At 52.0% G+C, this 24,326-nt stretch overlaps 1 protein-coding gene across 3 annotated transcripts in view; it reads left to right on the plus strand.

The window, feature by feature from the left end:
- GALNT14 (polypeptide N-acetylgalactosaminyltransferase 14) overlaps positions 1 to 22,304 on the plus strand; it is a 208,002-nt gene extending 185,698 nt beyond the window's left edge. For 2 of the 3 annotated variants that reach the window (XM_029938003.1, XM_029938004.1), the window contains exons 10-15: positions 2,585 to 2,711; positions 5,302 to 5,394; positions 9,390 to 9,473; positions 9,904 to 10,048; positions 20,388 to 20,507; positions 21,682 to 22,304. In XM_029938003.1, coding sequence (XP_029793863.1) covers positions 2,585 to 2,711; positions 5,302 to 5,394; positions 9,390 to 9,473; positions 9,904 to 10,048; positions 20,388 to 20,507; positions 21,682 to 21,840 — 728 coding nt within the window. In that variant the 3' untranslated portion in view covers positions 21,841 to 22,304. The remainder of the gene's footprint in view (positions 1 to 2,584; positions 2,712 to 5,301; positions 5,395 to 9,389; positions 9,474 to 9,903; positions 10,049 to 20,387; positions 20,508 to 21,681) is intronic. The other variant, XM_029938005.1, reaches the window with a different exon arrangement.
- Positions 22,305 to 24,326: the final 2,022 nt, after the last annotated feature.

Below are 24,326 nucleotides of genomic sequence, written 5' to 3' on the forward strand. Positions count from 1 at the left end.
ACCAGGGTCAGATGACTGAATTCGAAGGTGGGGCGGGGGGGGGGCCTGTGCATGCCGGACAGAGGGGCTGCAAAGATGCAGAGAGAAGCAAGATCCCGGGCAAGGGAAGCACAGAGGCAGAAGCAGGTTGCAGGGGTCTGAGGGGGTTGGGGAATGGGACTGAGGCATAGTTTGAAGGGATTCGCTTTGCAAATGAGGAGGGACATATGTCTTATTTGAATACATGGAAAGGAAGAGACCATAGCCAAAACGTATGCGTATTTTTGGAGGAGGGCTGGCACAAAATTTGTAGGTTATATCTAGTAAACCAGATCTCCGTCTCTAGTTTTGAAAGCTGAGAGGGTTTTCCTTTTTGGGAACTGGAGCAGACCGTATTTTGAGATCCTGGAGAGGAAATGAGGGAAGCACAGTAGACTTTTGGAGCGTACTGTTGAGGAAAACGTCCTGAGGCCAAATCACATGCGTGCTAACAATTCCTTGGACCAGCCCCTGCCACCCCTCAGTGCACTCACTGCGAGGTGGGGAGGTGGGTATTGGCAGTTAGCTAAGCTCACTCATTGCTCCGTGTTCCTCCACACACCCCACAAACACCAGGCTGGGGCCCACGATCCCAAGTGCTCCAGCCAGATGTCAGATTGCTGTATATCAAGGACTTTTATGGAAAGTCAAAATCCCAAATGTTAACTCCACAAATTTCAAGTGGCTGCTGTGGCAGACGAAGGAAGCCAGAAGTGAGTACAGGATGGCAGTGCTAATGGGGTCCATGTTTCAGAGACTGGCCTCAGGGATGTCTATTCACAGCTGAGGCTCATCTTTCTGTCATACTAAAGAGTTTTCCCTGTATTCTCCAAACCCTCTTTCGTTTAATGTGGATGACAATCCCTTGGAATACGTTTGTGATCTGGGTTTGGCATGTGAAGAAACCCAGCCTCAGCGAGGTGAAGTGGGTTCCCCCAGGGACACGGCTAGGGTGGTGCTGCGGACTCAGGGCTGCCAGCCCCAAAGCCAAACTCTTCCCGTCTTCCTCTCCTGCTCCATTTCTTACCGTCATTGGGAAGTAATCTTGAGAAGCCCTTTCTTCATCTTAGTGCATGCATTGTCCCTGCTCTGTCCCCGAGCTTCCTGGGAATGAGCTGTAGCGCACTGGGACCAGCACCTGGGCAAGCAGATGGGCTGGTGTGGTGAAGGTGGTAGCTGTGGGCTTGGTATCCTAGGGAGCCTTGCCTACAGTTCAAGGGCATGGGGCAGGAGGCAGTAGGGATAGGTAGAGTGGCTGAGGACAGGTGAATGACAGAGCAGTGGGGATCGTGATGAAGAAATCATGTCCAGGCACCTGCTTAGAGAGCTAGAATGGAAGGAGACAGAGAGCAGGAAGTGGAGGGACAGCAGATAAGAGAGAGAGGACCCAGGGTGAAAAAACCCAGGGAGGTAGGGCCCAACGTACTAGAGGGTGTGGGGCATGTATGTGATGGAAGGCACTAGAATTCTTCTATCCTCATTCCCTGACCCTGGACCCCAGCCTCCTTCCATGTGCCCCACCCCGCCCCAGGAGCAGCCCCCCATGGGCATGGGCATGAATACAATTCAGCCTGCCCTTTCTACATTTGAACTTGACTTCAGAAGCATGGAGCAGGCGCAAATTCCCAGATGGGAAGCTGGCATTTCCCCCAGTGGGGTGCACGGGGGAGCCTGCCCTGGGTGTAGTCAGTGCCGAAGTGCACTGTCCACAGAGAAGTTAAAAGCAATGACAAAACTGCCTGTCATTCAGCAATTCTAAACACTGACAGTGCTAAGACACTCCCCTCTGCCACCTTGGTGTGGCCCTGCCTCCTGGGGTGGGAGCACTGCTTCAGGTCAGCTAGGACACAGCCCTGGGGGAGAAATGCACACCCCAGCCTCACCCAGCCACCTCTGCAGACTCTGCTCTACCTCAGCTGCAGAAATGGGTATGTGTGTAAAATCCCCGCGCTAGGGAGCAGTCCCTGCAACAGTGTAGAGGCTTCCAGCAGTTTCTACAGCTTTTCTCAGCTACCGCCCAAACTTCCTCCTCCCAGGGTACGATTCAGGCACCCTTACAGAGCGGTAGAATTGCAGGAGGGGTGTTGGGAGGTGCCCGACACCTCGTCCAGGTGCTTCCTGGGAACCCTGCCCCTGTGTTTTGCTTGCCTGTGAGAGTGTGAAACTCACTACTTCCATAACAGCCATTCTATCTGGGCCTTGACTGTCGGGAAATTCTCCTATATTCTTGAATGGTAATTCTTTCTCAGTCCTGATTCCAACCCTCTGTGGCCTTCCATGAGGGAGGAAACATGGGGCTGATAAATATGTGCCTCTCCAAGCCTCTCCACTATCTCCATATTCACTCCTGTCATCCTCCCCGATAGGAGCTGGTGTCATCCAGCTGGGAAACTGAGCTTGCCCAGCCAGCAGAGCACACAGCCTGAGTCCTCACCCCCAAGCCCTTGGCTAGATGCAGTGGGCCCTGACTGCTCCCTTGGACCTGGTGCCTCAGTGCTGTCATCCTATGTCCCCTCCCCTCCAGAGGGCACAGAGAAGTGATGAGGGGGGCCCGGCTGTCTTACAGAAATCTCCTTCAGAGTGTGGATGTGCGGCGGCAGCCTCGAGATTGTCCCCTGCAGCCGAGTGGGCCACGTCTTCCGGAAGAAGCACCCGTATGTCTTCCCAGATGGAAATGCCAACACATATATAAAGTAAGTGTGAGTCCCGGGGCTTCACGGGGGCAGCAGAGAACAGAAGGCTTTCCTGGTGGTGGGTTGTGGCTGTCCCGTGTTCTCTGGGAAGTTCCCTAGTGTTCTGGATGCTCAGGAGCCACACCCCGCTCTCCCTCAGGGTTCCGCTTAAGCAGGGAAGGTCCGGCTTGCCCACCCAGCGTGAGCAGGAGGCCTGGGGCCCTTTCCTACCACTGACTGCTTCAGGCTCAACAAGGCCCACACGTCCCTGGGCAGCACCGTCCTGCAGGGCTCCGGGTATCTGGGGTTGTTTGTGCTGGAGGAAGAGGATGCCATTTTGCCCCTGAATTCTGGAAGATCCACTGCTCCCACTTTCAGGCTGGATCACCAGGGGAAAGGTCCTTCGAAGGATTTGAGACTGGGGACGCATAGGTGGCTACAGCTCATGTGCCTGCCCCAGGCCCTGCCAGTGCACAGACAGGTCTAGGCTGGGGCAAGCCCTGCAACCCTGCTCCTTGCCCAGGGTGTTGGCGCCTCCTGCATAGGGCGGTGGGGGGATGGGCAGGATGAAGATCCTGGGGCCTCAGTGGCCTGGCAGTGCACTTACCTATTCCTGCTCTGTCCCTTCGTACACCTTCTCCTGTGATTCCTTCTCCTAGAAATAATTCCTGTGTATCCTTCTTTCCCCTTGTTCATCTTTCCTCCAGCTTCTTCTCGCTTTTTCCCTTATTCTCATATCTTGTCATCTGACCACTTCACTTCTCCGTTTATTCTCCTTTTTCCTTTTCTGTCATTTGGTCCATTTGGGAGAGGCAGGAGCTAGGTGCCTCTTGGTGCTTTTCTTCATCTGGGGTGTCATTTTTCTCATCTGTGTTTTTCCTTCCTCAGTTTTCACATGTATGAGCAGGTGTAGGTCACATCCTGACATGACAGTCACAGGGGCAGTCATGGGGTTGAGCAGAAACACCTTTTGCAGAAATTGGTGGACAAGGGTGGGGCAGTGAAGAGCCCAACAGCACCAAAAACCCAGAGGGATGTCTTGGCCCTTGGGTTTTCAGGAGGAACAGGTGTAGGAAAAGCCGTGGGGCTGTGATGGGGAAGGGGGCCAGCCTGGGAATGAGGGGGCAGGCCTAGGCTCCAGAGCATTCACTGTCTTTGAGTCTGGGCCCTGGCCAGCGGGCCAGTCAGTGGTTAAAGAAAGGTGGCACAGGTGTCTCTGAAGCAGCATGTAGTTTACTGATGACCTACCCAGGCAAACGTGCTAGCAAGGTGCTGGTAACTTCTGTGCACCAAAAACAGGCTGTGAGTACATGACTCACTTCAGGTCCACCAGCTTGGAGGAGCTCACCACACCCATGTAAGGAATGCATGTGCTCCAGGAGCATCCCTCTTTGGTGAGACTCCAAGTTCACTTCCATGGGCTTCACATCCCTGTTTGGGTGAGACCCCAAGTTCACTTCCATGGGCCTCGCATCGCTGTTTGATGAGACCCCAAATTCACTTCCGTGGGCCTCACATCCCTGTTTGGTGAGACCCCAAGTTCACTTCCATGGGCCTCGCATCGCTGTTTGATGAGACCCCAAGTTCACTTCCATGGGCCTCACATCCCTGTTTGGGAGACCCCAAGTTCACTTCCATGGGCCCCAGCAGGAGTTGCTCCTCCACTGTGCCTGGGATCTGTTTTCTCATGAGCTTGGTCTTGCTCTGCAGGCTCTTCCTGGTACCTCTGCCTCCCTGTCTGCTGAATGGTGACATTCTCCATGTCAGCCTCTCTCACTTTTTCTGTGCCCTGTGAGGTCAGACATGGAGCAAACACCTGGGAAAGACGAGCATGCTGGCAGAATGTCTCAAAGATAGCCTGATTCCTTGATCTTTATACCTGCACCAGGCTGAGCACATGGGCTCCGGGAAGCCATGTGTGATTGGCTTTCCTGCTGAAAGCTGGGACCCCAGTACTTCCCTGCAGAAAGTGGGAGCTCCTGGACCAGGAGTTGAGGCCTGCGTCTCTCCTATTGGTTACTGGCATATGTGGCTTCTCTTAGTTCTTTTCTCTTTATTCCTTCCTTTCTTCCTTCCTTTTTTCCTTCCTTCCTTCATTTTTGAGCTGCATAAGTTCTATTTCTGGCATAATTTTTCTGTTATGTACCTTTTGGGGAGGAGTTTGTCCTTCCTACTAATGTCTTGTGTCTTGGGGTAAAGGCCCCTTTGGGGAGATCAGGTGTGACTTGGTTGGGCTCGGCACCCAGGGAAGAATGCTATTCCTAAAAAAAATTTTTTTTAAAAAGGGGGCGCCTGGGTGGCTCAGTCAATTAAGCCTCCGACTTCAGTTCAGGTCAGATCTCACGTTCATGGGTTTGGGCCCCGTGTCAGGCTCTGTGCTAACAGCTCAGAGCCTAGAGCCTGCTTCTGGTTCTGTGTCTCCTTCTCTCTCTGCCCCTCCCCATCTCATGCTCTGTCTTTCTCTGTATCAAAAATAAAATAAAAACATTAAAAAAAAATTTTTAAATAAAAAATAAAGAATGCTATTCCTGGATCGTGGGGGGCCCCAGCTGGGCAATGCTGCCTGCATGTGCATTTTCACTGATATGTGATTCCCACCCAATCTCCCCAGGAACACCAAGCGGACAGCTGAAGTGTGGATGGATGAATACAAGCAGTACTATTACGCTGCCCGGCCATTTGCCCTGGAGAGGCCCTTTGGAAAGTAAGTGTCCCCCCTGGCTGATTCGTGCAGAGGATGGAGAAGACCCCTGGCTCCTGACAGCCTGTCCGCTTAGCTGGTCACCCAGCCTTTGAGCACCTTCAGGGCCCAGGCTGTGGCTGTTCTCCTTTGTGCCCCTGCTTGCCCCTGCCTTGTCCTGGGTGTGCAGGGCTCTCGGTAGCTCTTATGGAATGACTGCAACCTGGACCACCGCCCCAGTGAGTGAGCTGTACCTCACACAATGGGGCGATATTTCTAGCTTTTTACAGAGCAGTAGGAAGCCGGACATGATGGCCTCAGTCCCTGGAGGTCAGAGCTCCTCCCCTGAATTCTGAGTTACCCACACACAAACTATCCTTCTCAGAGGAGTAGTATCAGACAGGTGTCCCCTAGGGCCCCGTTCCAGCTTCTTGGGAGTGGACTAGGACAGGGAAGGAATTCTGTGCCAGATGCCCTAGCGCTCCCCAAACTCTGAGAAATGGGTTTCATTGGCTCTATTCTATGGGACAAGGACACTGAGCTTCTGCGGGTTAAGGGACTTGCCCTGATCAAATCATGTGGAAGATGAGGCTCAAACCACACCTGTCTGATCCCAAAAGTATAGGTTGCATTTTCTAGCCCAGCGCTGATATAAGAAAAATGGGAACTCCATTTATCTTACCATTTGAGGGTTTTGAGGAGCACCCAGTGGGGTTTTTTTGGTTATTTTGTTTTGTTTTTGTTTTTGTTTTTTGTCATACTGATGTCCCTCCGTCAGACTAAGGCTGGTGAGTGGATGGGTTTTTGCTGCCTACACTACTCAGGAGGAGTACATCAGACCAGCCAAAATGGCTTGTGTCTCTGAAGTTATAAACCCATGCTGTCCCTCCAGCACAATCGCTCAGGACCTCACCGGTCCTCAAACTTCCGGTCCACTTACTGTGGCCATGCACCCGCCCCCTTCTTTACATCCTTCCCTCCCCAGCCTGGGTTCACTCTCTTGCTTAAAGAGAAGGTTTAAAAGACATTGTCCTCAGATCTTTTGCCATGTTGTGCTTCTATCAGTACCCCAGGCTAAAGTTTTCTCAACCCTGGATAAACCCAACTTTGTGCCTTTCCCTTCCCCTATACACAGGCTACTGACAGTTCTGGAAAGTATCAGTCGGTGCTGCTAACACACCGTGGCCATCAGTCTCAGGGAGGCCCTCTCAGTCCTGCCACCTTTCCTGGGTACCATTCTCCCCAGTCTCCATTTAAACCTCTCCTGTGTCCCCGACACCTGAGTCCACCTATCACTCACAGCAGAGGACACCTTCTGTCTTATAGATGAAATAGATGGCCTCAACTTCCCAAGACAACCTGACCTGTGAACTTTGCTGTATCTTCCCCATTCTTCTCTAGTTCATCTTGAAAAACAGGTGTGCCTCCTGCCTTGCTAGCCAGCCCTCCTGTTTCTGCACCCGTACCCGGGATCCACCTTCCATCCGCATTCATTCATAAGTCAACATTTATCCAGCTCCCTCCGCCGGGATTCATTCTCTCCTGCCTCCTGGCTCAGGGCTTCTCAAACTTTAATGTGCACACAGATCTCCTGGAGATCTTGTTAAAATGTGGCTGCTGATTTAGTAGAGTTGCATTTCTAATAAGCTCCTGGGTGGTGCCCTGTTGCTGGTCTGAGGACCTCTCCTCAAAGAGCCAAGTCCTAGGTCAATGCTTCCTGACCTAGCTCCATGTTGCAATCACCTGGGGAGCTTCAAAAATGACTGATGCCACTCCCAGAGAGTTGATCTAGCCTGGGGTATGGCCTGGGTTGTAGAATTTTTAAAAGGCAGCCACCTCACCCCCACCTCCACAACTCTAATGTGCAGGCAGTGTGGGAACCACTGATCTAGGGGACTTTGCCCTCCACGGGTCTCTACTCTCCCTCATCCCTTATCTTTCCCCCTTACTACATGCCTCCCATCTGCATTTAAGCTGATGCAGCGTCATAAATCTTAAAACTTAAACCATTTAAAAAGAAAAAGGAGGGAAAACAAACTACAAGAACTTTCCTCCAGTCCAGCATCACTCATGCCCTCCAGCCCCGTCGGCTCCTTCAGGGCCTGCATGGGCTTTGTGGCTGTTCCCTGCTCCTCTCCTGAGTGTGCTCTGAGCCCCATCCTCACCCCTGCTCCCGAGAGCCCCCACCTGGCTCACCCTGACCCCCATGGGCCCGATACAGCCTCCGTGTTACCCCATCGGTCTTCTCCCTCCCAGCCCCTCCAGGGCACCTCTGACGGTGGTTTCTGCACCTGCAATCTCATGCTACTGCTCACCTCCACCTTCTTGGTCCCATTTGCAGCCTCAGTTTCCTCTTTCCTTTCTTGTATGTGGTCTTCCGCGAGGGTCTGTCCTTGCCATCTTCATCCTTACATTCTCCAAGTACAAACTGGGCATCTCCACCTGGACACCTCCCAAGTTCCTCTAACTTGAATCCTAAAGAGAACGCATCTACTTTGCTCTTAAACTTGTTCCTCATCCCGTATCCCTGGTCTCCACGAACACTCCTCCTTGTGTCCTACTGCCCAAGTCAGAAATCCAAGTATCAGTCTTGACCCTTCCCTCCCCATCTCTTCCCATGTCCTGCCATCACCAAGTCCCAGCAATCCTGCCCCCTTCATGCACTGAGTGCCTAGGTCTTTGCTTGAACACTCGACATTCAACTTTAAGAAAAACTGACATCATTCCTCTGCTTACCTTATTTTGGGTGTGGTGAGATATGCTTAGTGCTAAATACGAGGTCCTGGCTGTGAAAATACCTGGTCTAGTCCTGGCCAGAAGGAGGAGAGGCTGGCCTGGTCAGGGCCAGTCCTGTGTGGTCACCTGGGAAGAGCAAAGTGTCCATGGAGCCTAGGACACTGATGGCAGTGCAACTGGAGAGAAATGGGGGGACTTGGACCTTTCTCTTCTCTCCATCCCACTTTCCCCTTCCCTACCTGAGAGCATGATCAATCCTGGGCCTCTGCAGCCACCTCCCACCTCCCTCCCCTTCTCCAATTTGGCCCCATCAGACCCATTCACCACCCGTAAGATCCCCTGAACGTGCAGACATGACCACGTCATGCTCTGCTAAGAGCGCAGCAGTTGCATCGCATTGCCTCAAAGTTCAGACTCCTCCACAGTGGTCCCCAGACCTTTTACCATCCGTCTCATCATCTCTTATCCCGCTTACTTCCAATCCACCACCTTCATGTGCTTACATTCGTGCGTGCACTGCCCCTGCTGCCAGACGTCTCCTTCCCAGGCACCGATCTCCCTTTTGTATTCCCCTGCCTCTACCTAGGGTCCATACTTCACCCACTTTCTGATTTGTCTCCATAGCGTCCACTTTTCCTTCCAGATACCAGCTTCACCGTTACCACCTTGATGACAGCTGACACAATGAGCAAGGGTGCGCCTCTGAGGTGCCCCCAGCGTCCCCACGTGCCCGCCCCACGTCCCCACAGGGTTATGGTTCCTTGTCTCATTACCTTTCTCGATTACTCAAAAACTTTCCCACAATGCCTGGCACACAGTAGGTGCTCGAGAAATATCTGATGCGTAAAGACATGACCAGGTGCAGAACCAGCCAAAGAAGCTGAATCTTTGAGGGCGAGGTGGTCAGGAGTGGTATTTTGACTGCAGAATCTCATGAGAGATTTGGGGGTAAGTAGACTCAGAGGCCCAGTGATGAATTAGCAACAACACCCTGAATGTTCTTGTAGCCTTGTTTTTAATGAAAAGTCAAAACACCCTCAAATCCCGTTTTCAAGTAAAAGCACAAATCCTCAGTGTCATTACCACACCATTGTGAGCTACTGCTAAGTGTGTCCATAGCTCTATCTGGAGCTCTAGAAATCTTTCCTGGGTAATTTCTCCAGGACCCTCCAGAGACGTGGGTACAGCGTGGGCACAGCCCGCGTGTTGTGCCTCAGCCTCGTACCCGTCTGTGACAAGTCGTGTTTTGTCTTTGTGTCTACCCCCGCCCCCATCACCCCCAGCATCGAGAGCAGACTGGACCTGAGGAAGAATTTGCACTGCCAGAGCTTCAAGTGGTACCTGGAGAATGTCTATCCAGAACTCAGGTACCCGCCCTCCCTTTTGCTGGTGCAGGGAACTGCCCTCAGCTGACTTGGTCTGGAGAAGGGACATCCTGTGGCCAGCTGGATGAGGACTTTTCAGTACATGGAGGTCTGAGAAGACCAGTCAGCTACCCTTACTCCTGAAACCAGGAGAGGAATTAGGTGAATCAGTAGCAAGAGGGACTGAGGTTAGCTAGCAGCTGCATCCCAACTGCTGGCGTTTGAGCTTGCTGACACTATCCTAGGTCAGGCTCCACCTTACCCTTCTGGGTCTCTCCCTGCTGGATTGTTCCTAGTGGCATCCCCCACCCCACGACCCACCCCGGGTGAAATGTCCCTGTCATCCTCAAAACCCTGCATTGACCTCCCCAGCTGCCAGTGTTACTAAGTCAAAGAGCAGCTGGCTCTCCTCATTCCTGTGACTTCTCTCCAGAGTCCCCAACGATTCCTCCATCCAGAAGGGGAATATCCGACAGAGGCAGAAGTGCCTCGAGTCTCAAAGGCAGAGAAACACTGAGATCTACAATCTCAGGCTAAGCCCCTGTGTCAAGATCAAAGGCGAGGATGCAAAATCCCAGGTGAGTAACAGGTTGGGGATATGAGAACATGTACAGGGACTTAGCTTCCATATCTGCTTTCCTGTGACACCAGGTGTTATCCCCAGAGCTTAGCAACACAGCAGAAGTAGGGTTCCTCCTCACTCTGGGACTGAATTCACACCACTGTGTTTCCAAATGTGTAAAGGTTCTCTGAAAGACCTCTTACCGGGCAGCGGCGTGCCTATAGGAAATTGCCATTAAAGTAGCAGGATTTAATGAGTATGTCAGTGGTGTCCGACCCGCTGGCAGTAAATGTGGGCTGGGTCAGGCAGGGCAAGTAACGCAGCTACCTGCAAAGTGTGAAATACAAACGGAGAAGAGCAGAGCATGCCCCCCCCCCCCCCCCCCCCCCCCGCCTCCGCTCCAAGGTGAAATGCCTGCTCTGAGTCTCCCTTTAACCTTCCTTTAACCCTGACCTCTGAGTAGGGACATCAGACTGGGTAAAACCACCACCATTGTCCGCCACCCCCATCTCTGGCAGGGCCCTCTGGTCCCCTCCACCCTGTCCTATCCTCAGCACACCTATGGCTCCATTTCTGCTATCTTCAACCTCCCCCAGGTCGGAGGACCCGGGGGGGATCCATTCTCAGAGTGCTACCCCCTGAGGAGGGAACTCTTTTAAAGGTCACTGGCAAATCCACTTGCCTGATGGATACATTAAAGTGCATCCAGCTCATAGCTTCCTCCTGGAACTGATCCAGACTCTCCTGCATTCCTGTTCCTTCTCCCTCTTTCCTTGGCTGGCTCCGGTCCTCCTCTTTCATATGCTAATGGTGAGTATCCACCCAGGTTCTCAGGTCACTGTCATTTGCTCTGTAAATGGTTTCTTGGAGATTCTATGCAAGCTTCCAGCTTCGACATCCTCGGTTTCATTGATTCACGAATTCTTGTTGTCATCCCACCAGGGATTCCATTCATTTATTCATTCAGCAAACCACTCTTCTGTGCTGTGAAGACAAAGTGATGAATGACTGGGTTGCAGGTCTGCATGATCCCTGAAGGGATCTAATGCAGGAAGAGGCAAGTAAGCAGCAGTTCTCTGACAAACTCTGTCCTGAATGGAGCTCAGCCACCAAGGGCTGCATCCACCATATGCATGAGGGTCAGGGACATCTTCTCAGAGGACTTAAAAATGAGCTGCATCCTGAGAGAAGGAGTAGAAATAGGCTGTGCCTGGAAAAGGGGAAGGGGCAGCCCAGGAAGCGTGTGTGAAGGTCTGGGCTGTGGCTGGACTACAGAGCGTCTGTGGTTCTAGGCGACAGCTGGCCAGGCGCCAGGGCCACCTCCCCGTCCCATGCCTTCTCTGTGACTGCCCTCTCCCAGACTCCAGGCCTGTCCGTCTGCCCAGCTCCTCTTTCCCCTGCGTCCCCCTTCCTACACATCCTTTCCCTCCTTCCCTCAAATATCTCTTCTCCTTCTGTCCTCCATTCGCTTCTTCGTGCCCAGTCAGCCTTCCTCAGCCTCGGCACTGTGGACGTTTTGGGCTGGATAGTTCTTGGCGGTGGGGGCCGTCCTGTGCTCCGCAACCAGCCCAGAAGCATCCTCGGACTTTGCCCGCCAGATGTCCTGCACACCAGTTGTGACAGGCTATACCAAACCCCCCTGGGGCGTAAAACCATCTGGGTCGGGAACCGTTGTGTTAGGTTATGGCCACAGTCTCCAGTCTCTCTCTGCCCCTCATCCCCAAGCAGACATGCCACTGTTGAACCTCTGTTCCCCATCCCAATACAGCCTTAATGGCTCCCCGCTGTCTGCCACAAAAATCTACGCCCGAGGCCTGATGTTCGAGGCTTCTTACCACTAGCCTCCGCTTGCAATGACTTTTCCAAGAGCCATTTCTCTGCTCCACCAGGACATGGGAGGGGCTGCCTGAGTTAGGCTGGAAAGGGGAAAGGAAGCAAGGGTATTGGTTTTGCTTTAGGTATGGCAGCCTGGCTGGGAATGATACCATTTGCTCAAGTGACATTTCATAAACTATTGTAAATAGGTGAGGCACATGCCTCTCTTCTGAATCTGTGTGCGGGCCCTGTCTGTAGGGGTTCCAATGGCCTGAACATTGTCATCCCCCTTTCCCTAGGATGGGAGTGGCTTGATCTGTCTTCAGCAAAGCAGTGGCTTTCCCTGTGTAAGGATGTGGGAGGAGGGGGGCCAGAGGATCTCGGGGAGGGGCTCCCCGCAAGCCCAGCCCCAGTGAGAGATCTGACTCGAAGGTAACGGTACCCATTCCAGCTGACCTTCTGGGTGGCATGACAAGGGGAGGAAAAGTCATCTGTGGGAAACCAAGGGCGATCATAGTAACAGGCTTGGAGTGAGCCAAGAGCTCTTTCTAGAAGAGAGTGCCAAGCTATTCCTCCTCCCCTCTTCAGAGAGAACAGTTTGTGGAGCAGCAGTGTGCATTCAGGAGAATGGAACAAGACTATAAGATAGACATTCAGTCTGTTTCCACAGACAACACTGAGTGCCCATGGTGCGCCGGGCACCAGGCTGCATGCTGGGTGCAGAGTAGGGCCAAATGATTCGGCACAGCCCCCTTCTAGAAGGTTCCACGGCCCACAGCAGGACTAGGATGCACATCTAAGGGTTCTGAAAATGTAAACCCACTTTGGAGGGATAGAAATCCACATAACTGATTCGGCTAGAATAATCCCCAAGCGTGTGTGTGTGTGTGTGTGTGTGTGTGTGTGTGTGCACACGGGTGGAGCATAAACTCTTGCAGGACTGACTTAGGTTACCTTTCTCTTCTTTCAGTATCTTCCTAGATAAGAAAGATAGTCCACCATTCTGCTCAGCAGGCCTTCCTGCTAATGCGTTACAGCATCCAGAGGTTGTCTCCCCTGACCCAGCTTCACCTCTTCTCCCCTCCTCTTGACCTGTCTAAAGGGGGTCCCATGTGTCCGTGGGCCCTTCTCATGACTCAATTCAGCCCTTTCTGCAGCTGCCTCCTTCTCTGCCTGGGAAGAGCTATAGCAAGGAAGGGACCCAAGAGTCCCATTAAGGAGGCATTACTATTATCCTAATTTTACAGACGAAACCAGGGCCTGGAGAGATTATCCCAATGTCACAGGCTTGTAAGTGGTGAGGGCAGGATTTGGAAAATTCATAGCTGGTTCTGGAACCCTTTTATTCAAGTTCAGTCTTGAAATATGTCTGTCCCAGAGATCTCTCTCCAAGAAACAAATATTGAAAACTATAGATCAGCTACATTTTGACAGCAGAGAGCTGGTCAGTTCCCACTGGAAACTAGGGCCACACCCCTTTTGAGGACCAGACAGTACGCACCTCCCTAACATTGATGGGAACTGGGGAAGAGAATGAATGGAGGCCCACATTCCATGGTCTCCAAGCCAGGGCAGCGGGGTGGGGGACACACAGTGCTGGCTACCAGCCTGTGCCTGCCCCCCTTTTCTTCCCACCCCGGCTCGGTCCCCCGCTGTGAACTCCCCTCTTGGATATCCATACTTGATCACTCCCTTCTAAATGGTTTCCATTTGGGCCTGGCTGAGAATGGCTGAGACAACCAGACCGTGGTGGCCTCTGCCTCTGACGCTGGCTCCTGTCCCTGCCCCACCCCACACCCATCTGTCCACCCTGCCTTACCTCTCTTTCTTGGCCGGCTCGTCAACCTGGGGAACAGAATGTTTAATCTGAGCGTGTATTGAAGATGTCAGCAGGCTGATGCCTTGGGTGAAGTACATGAGAAATAGATCATCAGTTTGCAGACGTGCGAAGCCCGAGAAGCCTCCAGGTTAACGAGTTTCCTCTTAACTTTATTGAATTCTCTAGAAAAATATTTGTGTGGAAGATAGAAGGAAGACAGATGCACCAATCTCGTTTACTATCCCAATTTTTAAAAAGGGGGAAAAAAATCCCTAGAAACTCCTCGGTGTATCCATCTTCCTGTGTTCCTGATGGCTTGGGCTACTGGCTTATGAAGGCACATGTAGGCAGCTGGACACCTGGGTGGGTGAGAGAAGGTGAAACTCTTCCTGCACACCTGCACACCTCTTGGCACCTGTAGGTGAGTCTGTCCATGGGACAGGCGGCCAGCATGTCGCCTTCCCTGTCTGTTCCCACCCTTCCTTCCCATGCTTTTTCAACACACCCTTGGGATCGGCCCCATCACAGCTGCCTCTCCAGCATCTCTCCTGGGAGGCAAAGCAAAGATGGTTTTGCAAAGGAAGCTCTCTGGTCCCATCCTCTCTTTCCGTCAGCTTCTTCCATCACTGTAGGCAACATACAGACAGTAACTGAGCGCTTGCTCTGTGGCCAGCACCGTTCTGAACATATACGTGGGAACTCATCTGTTCCTTATAGTGACCCTCCATGGCAGGAACCCACATTACCTTCCTTTCTTGTTGGAGGGGACAGAGCTGCAGAATTGAGTATGTCACCCATGTTTGCAGGAGTAACAAGCAAGTGAGCCAGCAGTCGCTCTAGGGCCCAAAAGCATGAGCCAACAACAAATGTACTGGCTGTGGGCTTTTCATCACGTGTATATAAAGTGTGTTCTTACAACTCAGGACAAAGGGACAGGATGGACTGGAAATGAAGAAAAGACCCTAACAGTGATTCTAGTGAAGGTCCTGATCGAAGGCAGGGAGTGTAACTCTGAGCCTGCCAGGTCCCCCTGCTGCCGCGGGTCACCAGGGAGAGGCTGAGGTCTATGTGCATGCAGCTGAAGAAGGTGTCCCCAAGGCAGCCATTCACCGTATTCGGGTGATTCTTCAGGGACCTAGGTGCATCCAGAGGTTGGCTGGACTAAAGTGTCCCTTGAGCCCATGCATTCATTCCATCCTGAATAGGGCTTCAGGGTGTGTGTGACCTATTCCAGGTCAGCTGGTGGCCCTGGATGCTCTTGGCTCAGATCCAACCTCACCAAAGAGGCCCCACATTTACAGTCAGCCCTGCGGTCTGCTCCTGGCGTTGCCCAGAGTAACTGCTGACCTCTGTTCCCCTCCATAAAACCGCACCTGCCTCCCAGCGTCACTGTGAGCATCAACAGACAATGAATGTGAAGCCCCTAGAACCAGAGTCCTTATAAACGAGCCATTTGCCCATCTAACCACAACAGAACTAGCAATGCTGCTTGGCCTTTGGGATCTCTTCTCTACTGTTTACTGTTCCCCGCGCAGATTTTTTGAACAGGGAAGTCACCACCATCAGTAACTAATGTGGGCTTCTGTGTGGATGAAAACACAGCCCCTAATTTCTTTGCATGTGTGAATGTTTCTCTACTCACCCAACCATCGCTCCTTCCACATGCCATAAAGTACTGTCCACGAGGACCGTGCCAGGGCCAGGCACCGGCTGCAGGTTCCATTTGCATCATGTGGGTTAATCATCACATGACGCTGTGAACCATGTCCTGTTATCCCCCCATTTCACAGGTGGGGTAAGTGAGGCTTGGAGAGGTTGACCGATGCTCTCAGGTCATACATGCTGGGCCTGCTGTCCCCAGGGACCAAGCCCTTCAGACGAGGCTGGGTCCTAGGCACTAGGTTGGGGTGTCTCAACCTCAGCACTGTTTGCATTAGTACTGGATAATTCTTTGTTGTGGGGACTGTCCTGTGCACTGTTGGGGGTTGCTAGCATCCCTGGCCACACCCACTGGGTGCCAGTGACACACTCCACCTCATCATAGTGATCAAAAAATGTCTCTCCATACTGCTGTGTGTCCCCTGGGCAGACAGATAGGGGGGAGATCACTCTCGTTGAGAGCTCCTGCCCCAGGCTGGATCCTTCTTGCCTCCTATAGGTGACCCTGGGCCATTCCAAAGTCAGCTGTAGGCCTAGACCCTGACTTACCTCATGCCCGCCTCTTTTGAACCTTGGCTCCTTCAGACATGTCTCCTTCTTCATTTTTTGATGTTTATTTTGTAAGAGAGAAAGAGAGCATGAGTCGGGGAGAGGGGCAGAGGGAGGGAGAGAGAAAATCCTAAACAGGCTGTATACTCAGCATAGAACCTGATGCAAGACTCGATCTCCCAACCGTGAGATCATGCCCTGGGCTGAAATCAAGAGTCAGATGCTTAACTGGACCAAGCCACCCAGGCACCGCCAGGCATGTCCTCTTAAGAGCATCTTTCCTCTCTGCTGCTCCATCCAACGCAAGACCACGAAGCCCAGGCTGGGTGTTGCGGCCTGTGTGGTCCCAACCCTGACAGCTGTGGCCAGATGGGCATTGCCCAGAGAGAAATCTGTTGCCCCCACCCTTCAGTCTTGCAGAGACTCGCTAAGCACAGAGCCCTTAAGGGTGTCCAGCCTCGACCACCCCTCCCCATCATCAGTTCCCCTCTTCCAGGGCAGGAACAAAGTGGCTGGAGGGCCCCAAGGGGACCCCCTTCTCTTCAGTCCCTCAGTGGCCTGTCCCAGAGGAGGCAAGGCTGCCCACACCACCTCTGGGATACCTCCTGTGGGTGTGGCCATGTCTGTGTGCACTGGGGTGCAGGCTTGGGAGGGTGGGGGCTCTATGACTTAGCCAGACCCCCAAATGGAGCTGTCAGGAGACGGCTCAGTGCACACCGATCGGGGCCAGGCCAGCCTGAGCCACCACCGCTACTTTCCTGAATCTACTTTCCTGAATCCATTTCTGACTCCAAGATTCATTTAATAAACCCATTCATCACCGGCCATTCTGGGAGTCTGACAGGCTGCAGAATGAAAATCGGAAAACCTCTCCCGCCTTCCTGCCCCACCTGCTCCCTCTCTCCTCTCACGCAGATGTGGCCAGAGAGCTCTGCTCCTCCGAGAAATGGAGGCTGAATTATTTCAGTGCCGGTAAAGCACCAGCTAATGGAAAGTCCGCTTCGTGTAAAGGCTTCCATCTTCTGTCTGTGTATGTGTGTGTTCTCCCAATAGGGGTCTTAAAGTGATTTCCTCCGAGCCCCGCCCCTGCCCCTGTGGTGGGGGGAGGGGGGACGCACCACATGCCTTCCTTCCCAAAAGGCGAAAGGCGACAGTGGATGGGGTGTCTCCAATGTCAAAAAAAAAGCCCACCTCTCCCCGCCCACCCTCAGGCCTTCCCTAGCTCTTCCAGTTTTTGAAGCCCCTGGGATATTATAAAAGAAGAAATGCCAAGATGAGCTTTCAGAAATTGTGGTATATTTCAAGTTTTTATGTTTAATTAGTTAATGCTCTTCATATAAAAAAAAAAGAGACAAAGTCAGTGTGTTGTGGTAATCAAGATAATTACAGGATTTATTTTTAAGATGCTAATTCATGGTTTATAGCAAGCTGTGTGGGTGGGTAATGGGTCAGAGACATGGACCTTATCTTCTTTCCACATCACTGACTCTATGTTTAGCCTCATTTCCCGACAATGGCAGAAATCTAATGCTGAGTCAGTATGGTGGGCCTGGGCAGTGGTTCCCTGGCAGCCCTGGCCTTGGGCTTGGGCTTGGGCCTGGGTGTGGGCTTCGGGCCCTTCTCTCCCCTCTTCCCACAGAATTCTCTGGACGCACACCCAAGATCTGCTCCCCCTTTCAAGATCACACTGCAGATGTCTGAAGCCCCAGAATCCCCCGTTGAAATGGCCCAAGCCTGAATTGAGGACCTGCATGGGTCTCCTGAGGGTTCCCTGTGTCCCTAGCATGCTACCTAGGCCCAAGGGGGGTGACCAGTCGAGCGTGGATATACAGGTGGGGAGTTCACAGTAGGGGACAGAGCCAGGGTGGGAAGAAAAGGGGGGGCAGGCACAGGCTGGTAGCCAGCACTGTGTGTACCCCACCCCCCCTGCCCTGGCACGGAGACCATGGAATGTGGGCCTCCATTCATGCTCTTCCCCAGTTCCCATCAATGTCAGGGAGGCACATACTGTCTGGTCCCCAAAATGGGTATGGCCCTTGTTTCCAGTGGGAACTGACCAGCTCCTGCTGTCAGAGAGATTGATCTACAGTTTTCATGTTTACAATATTTGTCCCTGGGAGACAGATCTCAGGGACAGGCACTGCCCGTGATTAAACTTGAACAGAAAGGCGCTGGAAGGAGCTGTGACTCTGGCAGCAAGAGTTAACAGCAACAATTAAGCTGGAGCTGGTGCAGGGCTGCATGACTTTAGATAACCTCTGCGAGCCTTTTGTCATCTGTAAAATGGGGATAATAATACTTACCTAGTAGGATTCTTATGAAGACGAAGTTAAGCTGTGGAAAGCCGTGGAATAGTGTCTTGCACACAGGAAGTGTTCAGTAAATGCCAGCCATCGATAACAGTATCATCTTGGTTATTGTTTCGCCTCTGAGCATGCAGACATCTTTCCCTTTCAGTTTACCCTGGAGGGAAGCAAATGGCGTGTGATGTTCAAGGCCGGTGGAGAACTTATTGATATGTTTCGAGGAGTACATTCCATAACATTTATTATTTTAAAAATTAAATATATATAGGTCTAGAAATAGATGGAAGGATATAACGGATCCTCTGTACCCATGCCCAGGCTCCAAGAAGTCTCAACTTACAGCCAGTCTATTTTCATCTATATTTCCATCTGCTCCCCAGGGAATGCTTTTTGGTCTAGATCTTCTCCCAACACCAGCAATCTGAAAAGGGACACAGGAGGGATGCCTGGGTGGCTCAGTTACTTAAGTGTCTGACTTCGGCTCAGGCCACGATCTCCTGGTTTGTGGGTTCAAGCACTGTATCCAGCTCTGGGCTGACAAATTGGAGCCTGGAGCTTGCTTTGGATTCTGTGTCTCCCTCTCTCTGTACCCCTCCACTGCTCACATTTAATCTCCCTCCCTCTTGCAAAAATTAATAAACATTTAAAAACTTTTTAAAACATGAAAAGGGAATTGACACGCAGAATCCATCCACTGGGGACAGCAGCCCCCACTCGGCAGGTGGCCCCGTCCAGGTATCAGGGACAGGGAAGGTTCCAGTGGTCTGCATCCATATGTCTGATGGGCAGCAGAAGGACTCAAGCCTGTGAGCAAATAGGAGAACAGCCAGGATGTTACCAGATCACGAACGCCCGGAGAGGCGCCAGCGCGGGGGAGTGGCTGCGTCAGCTGGAGAAGGTGCAGAACAAGGGGTGGATGAGCACGGGGTCAGCTTTTGGGACACATGGACCTAGAGCAGGAGGTCAGCCAGGGACCCTTTCTCCATCCTTGGGCCAAGAAGTGTCTTCCAGGGCACCTGGTTCGGAGGCTGAGGGTCAGCTGGTCAGCAGGGGTGCGGTGGAGAGGACGTCCAGTCTTTGATGGATCTCCTCTGCAGCTCCCCTCAAAGCATCCAACTCACCCGTCAACCTTGCTCCGTGATGAGGGCCAAGGGCAGCTGTTCCCCCCACTTGGCAGACTGGGAAGGACCATGTGGAGCTTCACATTTTGTCCCCCTAAGAACCGGAAGTGGTTTGGGCTTCTTCAGCAGTTGGCTGCTGTCTGATGTCTGGCATTTTGTGAAATAAGTGAGGCACATTCCTTGTAATGACCCTCCCAGAATGCCCCTTTCCTCTCACCACCCTCCTCGTCCATTTGCGTTTTCAGCTCCTCTCCCTATAGGAGCTCTGGCTAAGCAATCTGTCCTCCTGAGGGCTGGAGGGCATGCATTGGCCGTGACCATGTTCTGTCTCGTGATCTTCTTTCCCTCTTGCCCTTACACTCCCCTCCTCGGACCATTCCTTTTTCCCTTTGTGCTGCCGTGGGCTTCTTACCTTAACACTCATGCTTTCAGGACACTGATTTGGCCCTCTTTTCAAAGAAGGGACATTCAGGGGCGCCTGGGTGGCTCACTTGGTTAAGCATCCAACTTCGGCCCAGGTCACGATCTCATGGGCCATGAGTTCGAGCCCCACGTCAGGCTTTGTGCTGACTGCTCAGAGCCTGCAGCCTGCTTTGGATTCTATTCCTCCCTCTCTCTGCCCCTTTCTCACTCACACTTTGTCTCTCTGTCAAAAATAAACAAACATTTAAAAAAAAAAAAAGAAGGGACATTCTAAAGACAGCTGGGGGTGACCTGCCAGGTAGCTGCTCACAGGGTCAAGCGTGGGACCATGGATCCAAACCAAGAAACGAGACCACACAGCTGGGCTGGGGTGCTGTTCAGGCTTCCTGACCTCAAGCCCAGAGTTGTTCCATGCATCCCAGAGGTGGCCTGTGTGCCCAGGCCAGTCCCCTTAACAGGTGTGGGGATAGAGACATCAGTGGGGCTGTGACCTGTGAGTCTCTGGCTCTTGAGTCCTATTTTCCAAGGTGACTTTGTTGACCATCTGTTCCTGCTGGGACCCCCAGTGATTTTTACCAGGCTGCACTAATTACCTAGTCCCGGGAGTGCTCCACCAGGCTTCCAAGGATCCTGATGAGAACCTTCTGTCCTCTTCCCCTCCAGATATGGGCCTTCACATACACCCAGCAGATCCTCCAGGAGGAGCTGTGCCTGTCAGTCATCACCATCTTTCCTGGTGCCCCGGTGGTTCTGGTCCTCTGCAAGAATGGAGATGACAGACAGGTAAGTGCTCAATGGGCACTCAGGGGCGTGGCCACCTTCAGCTACCGGGCTGCCCACGTAGGTCTGAGTCTCGTGTGTAAGACAAGAGAGAAACTATAGAAGGAGGGGTTGACCAGAAAGAGAGGCTCTTGGTTAGGAGAGGAGGTCAGCTTGCCGTTGATTGCCTGTGGACTTTGGCAGACCACAGTGTGCACGTGCATCTTGCACTCACCTGCCTAGCTCTGGTGCCCACCTGGCACCCCAGAGCCGGAAAGCACCAGGGCAAAGCCTTCAGGGCCACAGGGATGAGCAGGACTCAAATCTTTGCCTTCAGGAGCCTTGTTTTCTGGCAGGATGTCCACCAAGATTCGTAGCACTCTGGATGCACCATGTGCCCAATTGACCCCAAGTTGTTAACCCCACACAGTTTTCTGCCAACTGGGTACTGCCATTAGAGAGATGGAGATTCCAATGCCTTTTTATGATTCATTGGCTGTGTAACCCACAGCAGGTTACTGGACCTCTCTGAGCTTCGGCTTCTTCCTCTACGAAGTGGAGTTGTTGATGCCCACCACACAGGGCAACTGTTTAGAGTGATGAACTGAAGTGGTCCATGTTACCTGCGTGGTGGTGGTTCCCCGGAACATGTCTGCCCCCCCCTCACTTGTTGTGTAAGGTGAGGTCTGGGGAGCAGAGGCATGAGACCCCATCTCTGCATGGGCCCTTCATGTGCTGAAGCCCTTTGGAGGAGCCCAGGTTCACAGTGTCGGGTGCTGCCCAAAAGCCTGTCTGCCCTCCTGTATCCCATCCCCCAGCTCGCTCCCACATCTTCCTGGCGTGCAGACGCGGAGTGCACGTCATTCTTCTCGTTGCTCCTCTGACTAATATGTTTCACGTTTCCTGGCCTGTTGCTTAGAAAGTTATTGCCTTCTAATGAGTTTTCCTAGCAAACATTGATTTTGCTTTTACTTTTTTATCTGGGGGGAAAAAAATCCAAACAAGCAAAGAAAACCCAACAGTACCTGGAAAAGCAATTAGTTGCAGTTTTATGAGACCATGAAGTCAAGTCTCTGGGTGACCCTAGCCATGTGGTGTAAACACGGCTGATTATTCTGGAACTCCTGATGTTGCCAATAGGACCTGGGACCTCAGTCAGAGAATCCCGGTTCACTCTCTCTCCTCTCCGTCTTCTCAGCAATGGACCAAGACTGGCTCCCGCATCGAGCACATAGCATCCCACCTCTGCCTAGACACGGACATGTTTGGTGACGGCTCTGAGAATGGCAGGGAGGTCGTTGTCAACCCATGTGAGTCATCACTTATGAGCCAGCACTGGGACCTGGTGAGCTCTTGAGGACCCCGCACCGGCGCCAGTGGGGCCGCAGGTGACATGTCCCCAGATGAGAAGCAGACTGGAAATCAGGCTACCAGCAGCTCCCAACGACTCTAGTAGGCGCCCTGCACCGGGAGGTAGAGGAGGAGAACCCCGGACAGGAGCAGGTGTCTCAGGGAGGACGGAGGAAGGGACTGTAAGCCAAGTGGGGCTCAGAGACAGGTTTCACGTGCTCTCCGTGCTGCTGAGTTCCAGTCCTGGGCCACAGATTTCACATGCTGTCCGTGCTGCTGAGTTCCAGTCCTGGCCCAGTCTTCCCCTCGCTGGAATCTGGCAACAGAGATCTAACGGGAAATGTTGATGTTGTTCCCTTTCTTACAAAGGAGGCCAGAGAGAAAAGCCTTTTTTGTCGCTGGTTCAGGACTAAATTGAGAGATGAAGAATGGAGATTGTTTTCAAAACAAATAAAAGAACTTTAGATGTTTTCTCTGTGCATCTGTTACTTTGTTTCTACTTATGTTAGCTCTGAGCTAAGCTAAGTTCTTCATTTGGAGGGGACACGGGGCAGGCAGAGGCCGCAGGGTCTTTGGGCAGAGCAGACAAAGAGAATAGGTCCATGAGAGACCTATGCTCTTATTCTGGGTTGCCGCCGACAGCCTGTGTGACCTTAAAAGACACACAGGAGCATCTGGGTGGCTCAGTCAGTTAAGCGCCCGACTCGGTTTTGGCTCAGGTGATGATCTCACGGTTCATGAGTTTGAGCCCTGCGTTGGGTTGTGTGCTGACAGCTGGAGTCTGCTTGAGTCTCTCTCTCTCTCGCTTTCTCTCTCTCTCTCTCTCTCTCTTTCTCTCTCTCTACTCCTCCCCTGCTCACTCACTCACTCTCAAACTTAAACATTTTTTTAATTAAAAAAAAAACCACATACACACAACTTCTCTGGTGCTTCATTTCCCAATATGTCAGGTAGGGGAGCAGGAGCAAATCCATGGTTCTTACCCAGGAATATTTCTCTTATCCAGACAAATCATGTCTGTTTAGGGGCTCCAGGTTCCAGCTGTGGGGATCCTGCTTTGGGAAGTCCAGGTGGGGTCCAGGCTCCTCAGCTGATGGGACACTCCTCCCTGGTTAGAACTACTGTCCTAGATGTTGCTCTGGACCCTTCTGACTTTATAGTCTGTGGCCACTACCAGAGGACTTTCTTATTCTAATAAATCCTCAATGTGCCCTAGGAATTGGCTACTATGTTCATCCATGCTTATTTTTTTAATGTTTATTTATTTATCTTGAGGCAGAAAGAGAGAGAGAGAGAATACACAAGCAAGGGAGGTGCAGAGAGAGAGGGGGAGAGAGAGAGAAGCCCAAGCAGGCTCCATGCTGTCAGCATAGAGCCCAATGCAGGGCCCAAATCCACGAACCGTGAGATCATGACCTGAGCTGAAATCAGGAGTCAGATGCTCAACTGACTAAACCACCCAGATACTCCTTGGTCCATGCTTATTAACCAGGGTTTAAGAAAAGAACAATCCATATTGTTTAAAAGTTCTCCCAGTAGGCCCATATGTTCTCTGCCAAGGTCAGTTCACCATAAACTGTTTAGAATTGGTCTTAGTTCTCTACTGCTGAATGACAAATTACCCCCAAAAGTTGGCAGCTTAAAGCAGTACACATTTGTTACTGAGGCATTTCTGTGGGTCAAGAATCTAGGCACAGCTTTACAGGGTCTCCTGCTTCAAAGTGACTGAAAAGGCTACAATCAAGATGTTTTCCGGGGCTCCGGTCATCTCAAGGTTCAATCAGAAGGATCTGTTCCAGGCTCGCTCACTGACTGTTGGCAGGATTTGGTTCTCACGGCCTGTTGGCCAGAAGCTGCCCTCACTTCCTTGTCATACACACCTCTCCAACATAACAGTTCACTTCACCAAGCAGACCCAGAAGTCGAAGGTGCCAGCAAGATGGAAATCACAGTCTTCTAGAACCTAATCTCACAGTGGCCATCCATCACTTTTGCCACATTCTGTGTGATAGAGGCAAATCACAAGGCCTAGCCCACACTTACAGGGAGGGAATTATACAAGAGAGCTGATGCCAGGAGGTGAGGTCTTTGGGGGCCATTTTTTATTCTGGCTGCTGCAGGAATTACTATGCCCTATACAGGTGTCTGTCTCCCCTTCATCCAGAAAGCCTTCAGTGAGGGCCATTGTTCAAGCTCTTCATTGCTGAGGACTACTGTAGGGTAGGAAGTCAAGGGCTGAGTGTACACACCCAGAATCTTTTCTGAGGGTTGTATTTATTTATACAATGTTCCCCTTCCCTTCTTTAGTTATGATTTGTCTCTTTTATGGTGATTTCATTCCCCACTATGAAACGGTAGGAGATACTCTGATGCTGTCCATGTCCACAGGGCTTAAACCAGCCTTACACAGAAGGAAAGATCAGAGGGTTAAGCCAGCACCCTCTCCCCTGAGTAGAGGAAGCAGGTCCTGCAGTAAAATAACTCCAAGAAGCC

The sequence above is a fragment of the Suricata suricatta genome, chromosome 4, assembly GCF_006229205.1.
Source record: "Suricata suricatta isolate VVHF042 chromosome 4, meerkat_22Aug2017_6uvM2_HiC, whole genome shotgun sequence".
Taxonomy (NCBI): Eukaryota; Metazoa; Chordata; class Mammalia; order Carnivora; family Herpestidae; genus Suricata; species Suricata suricatta.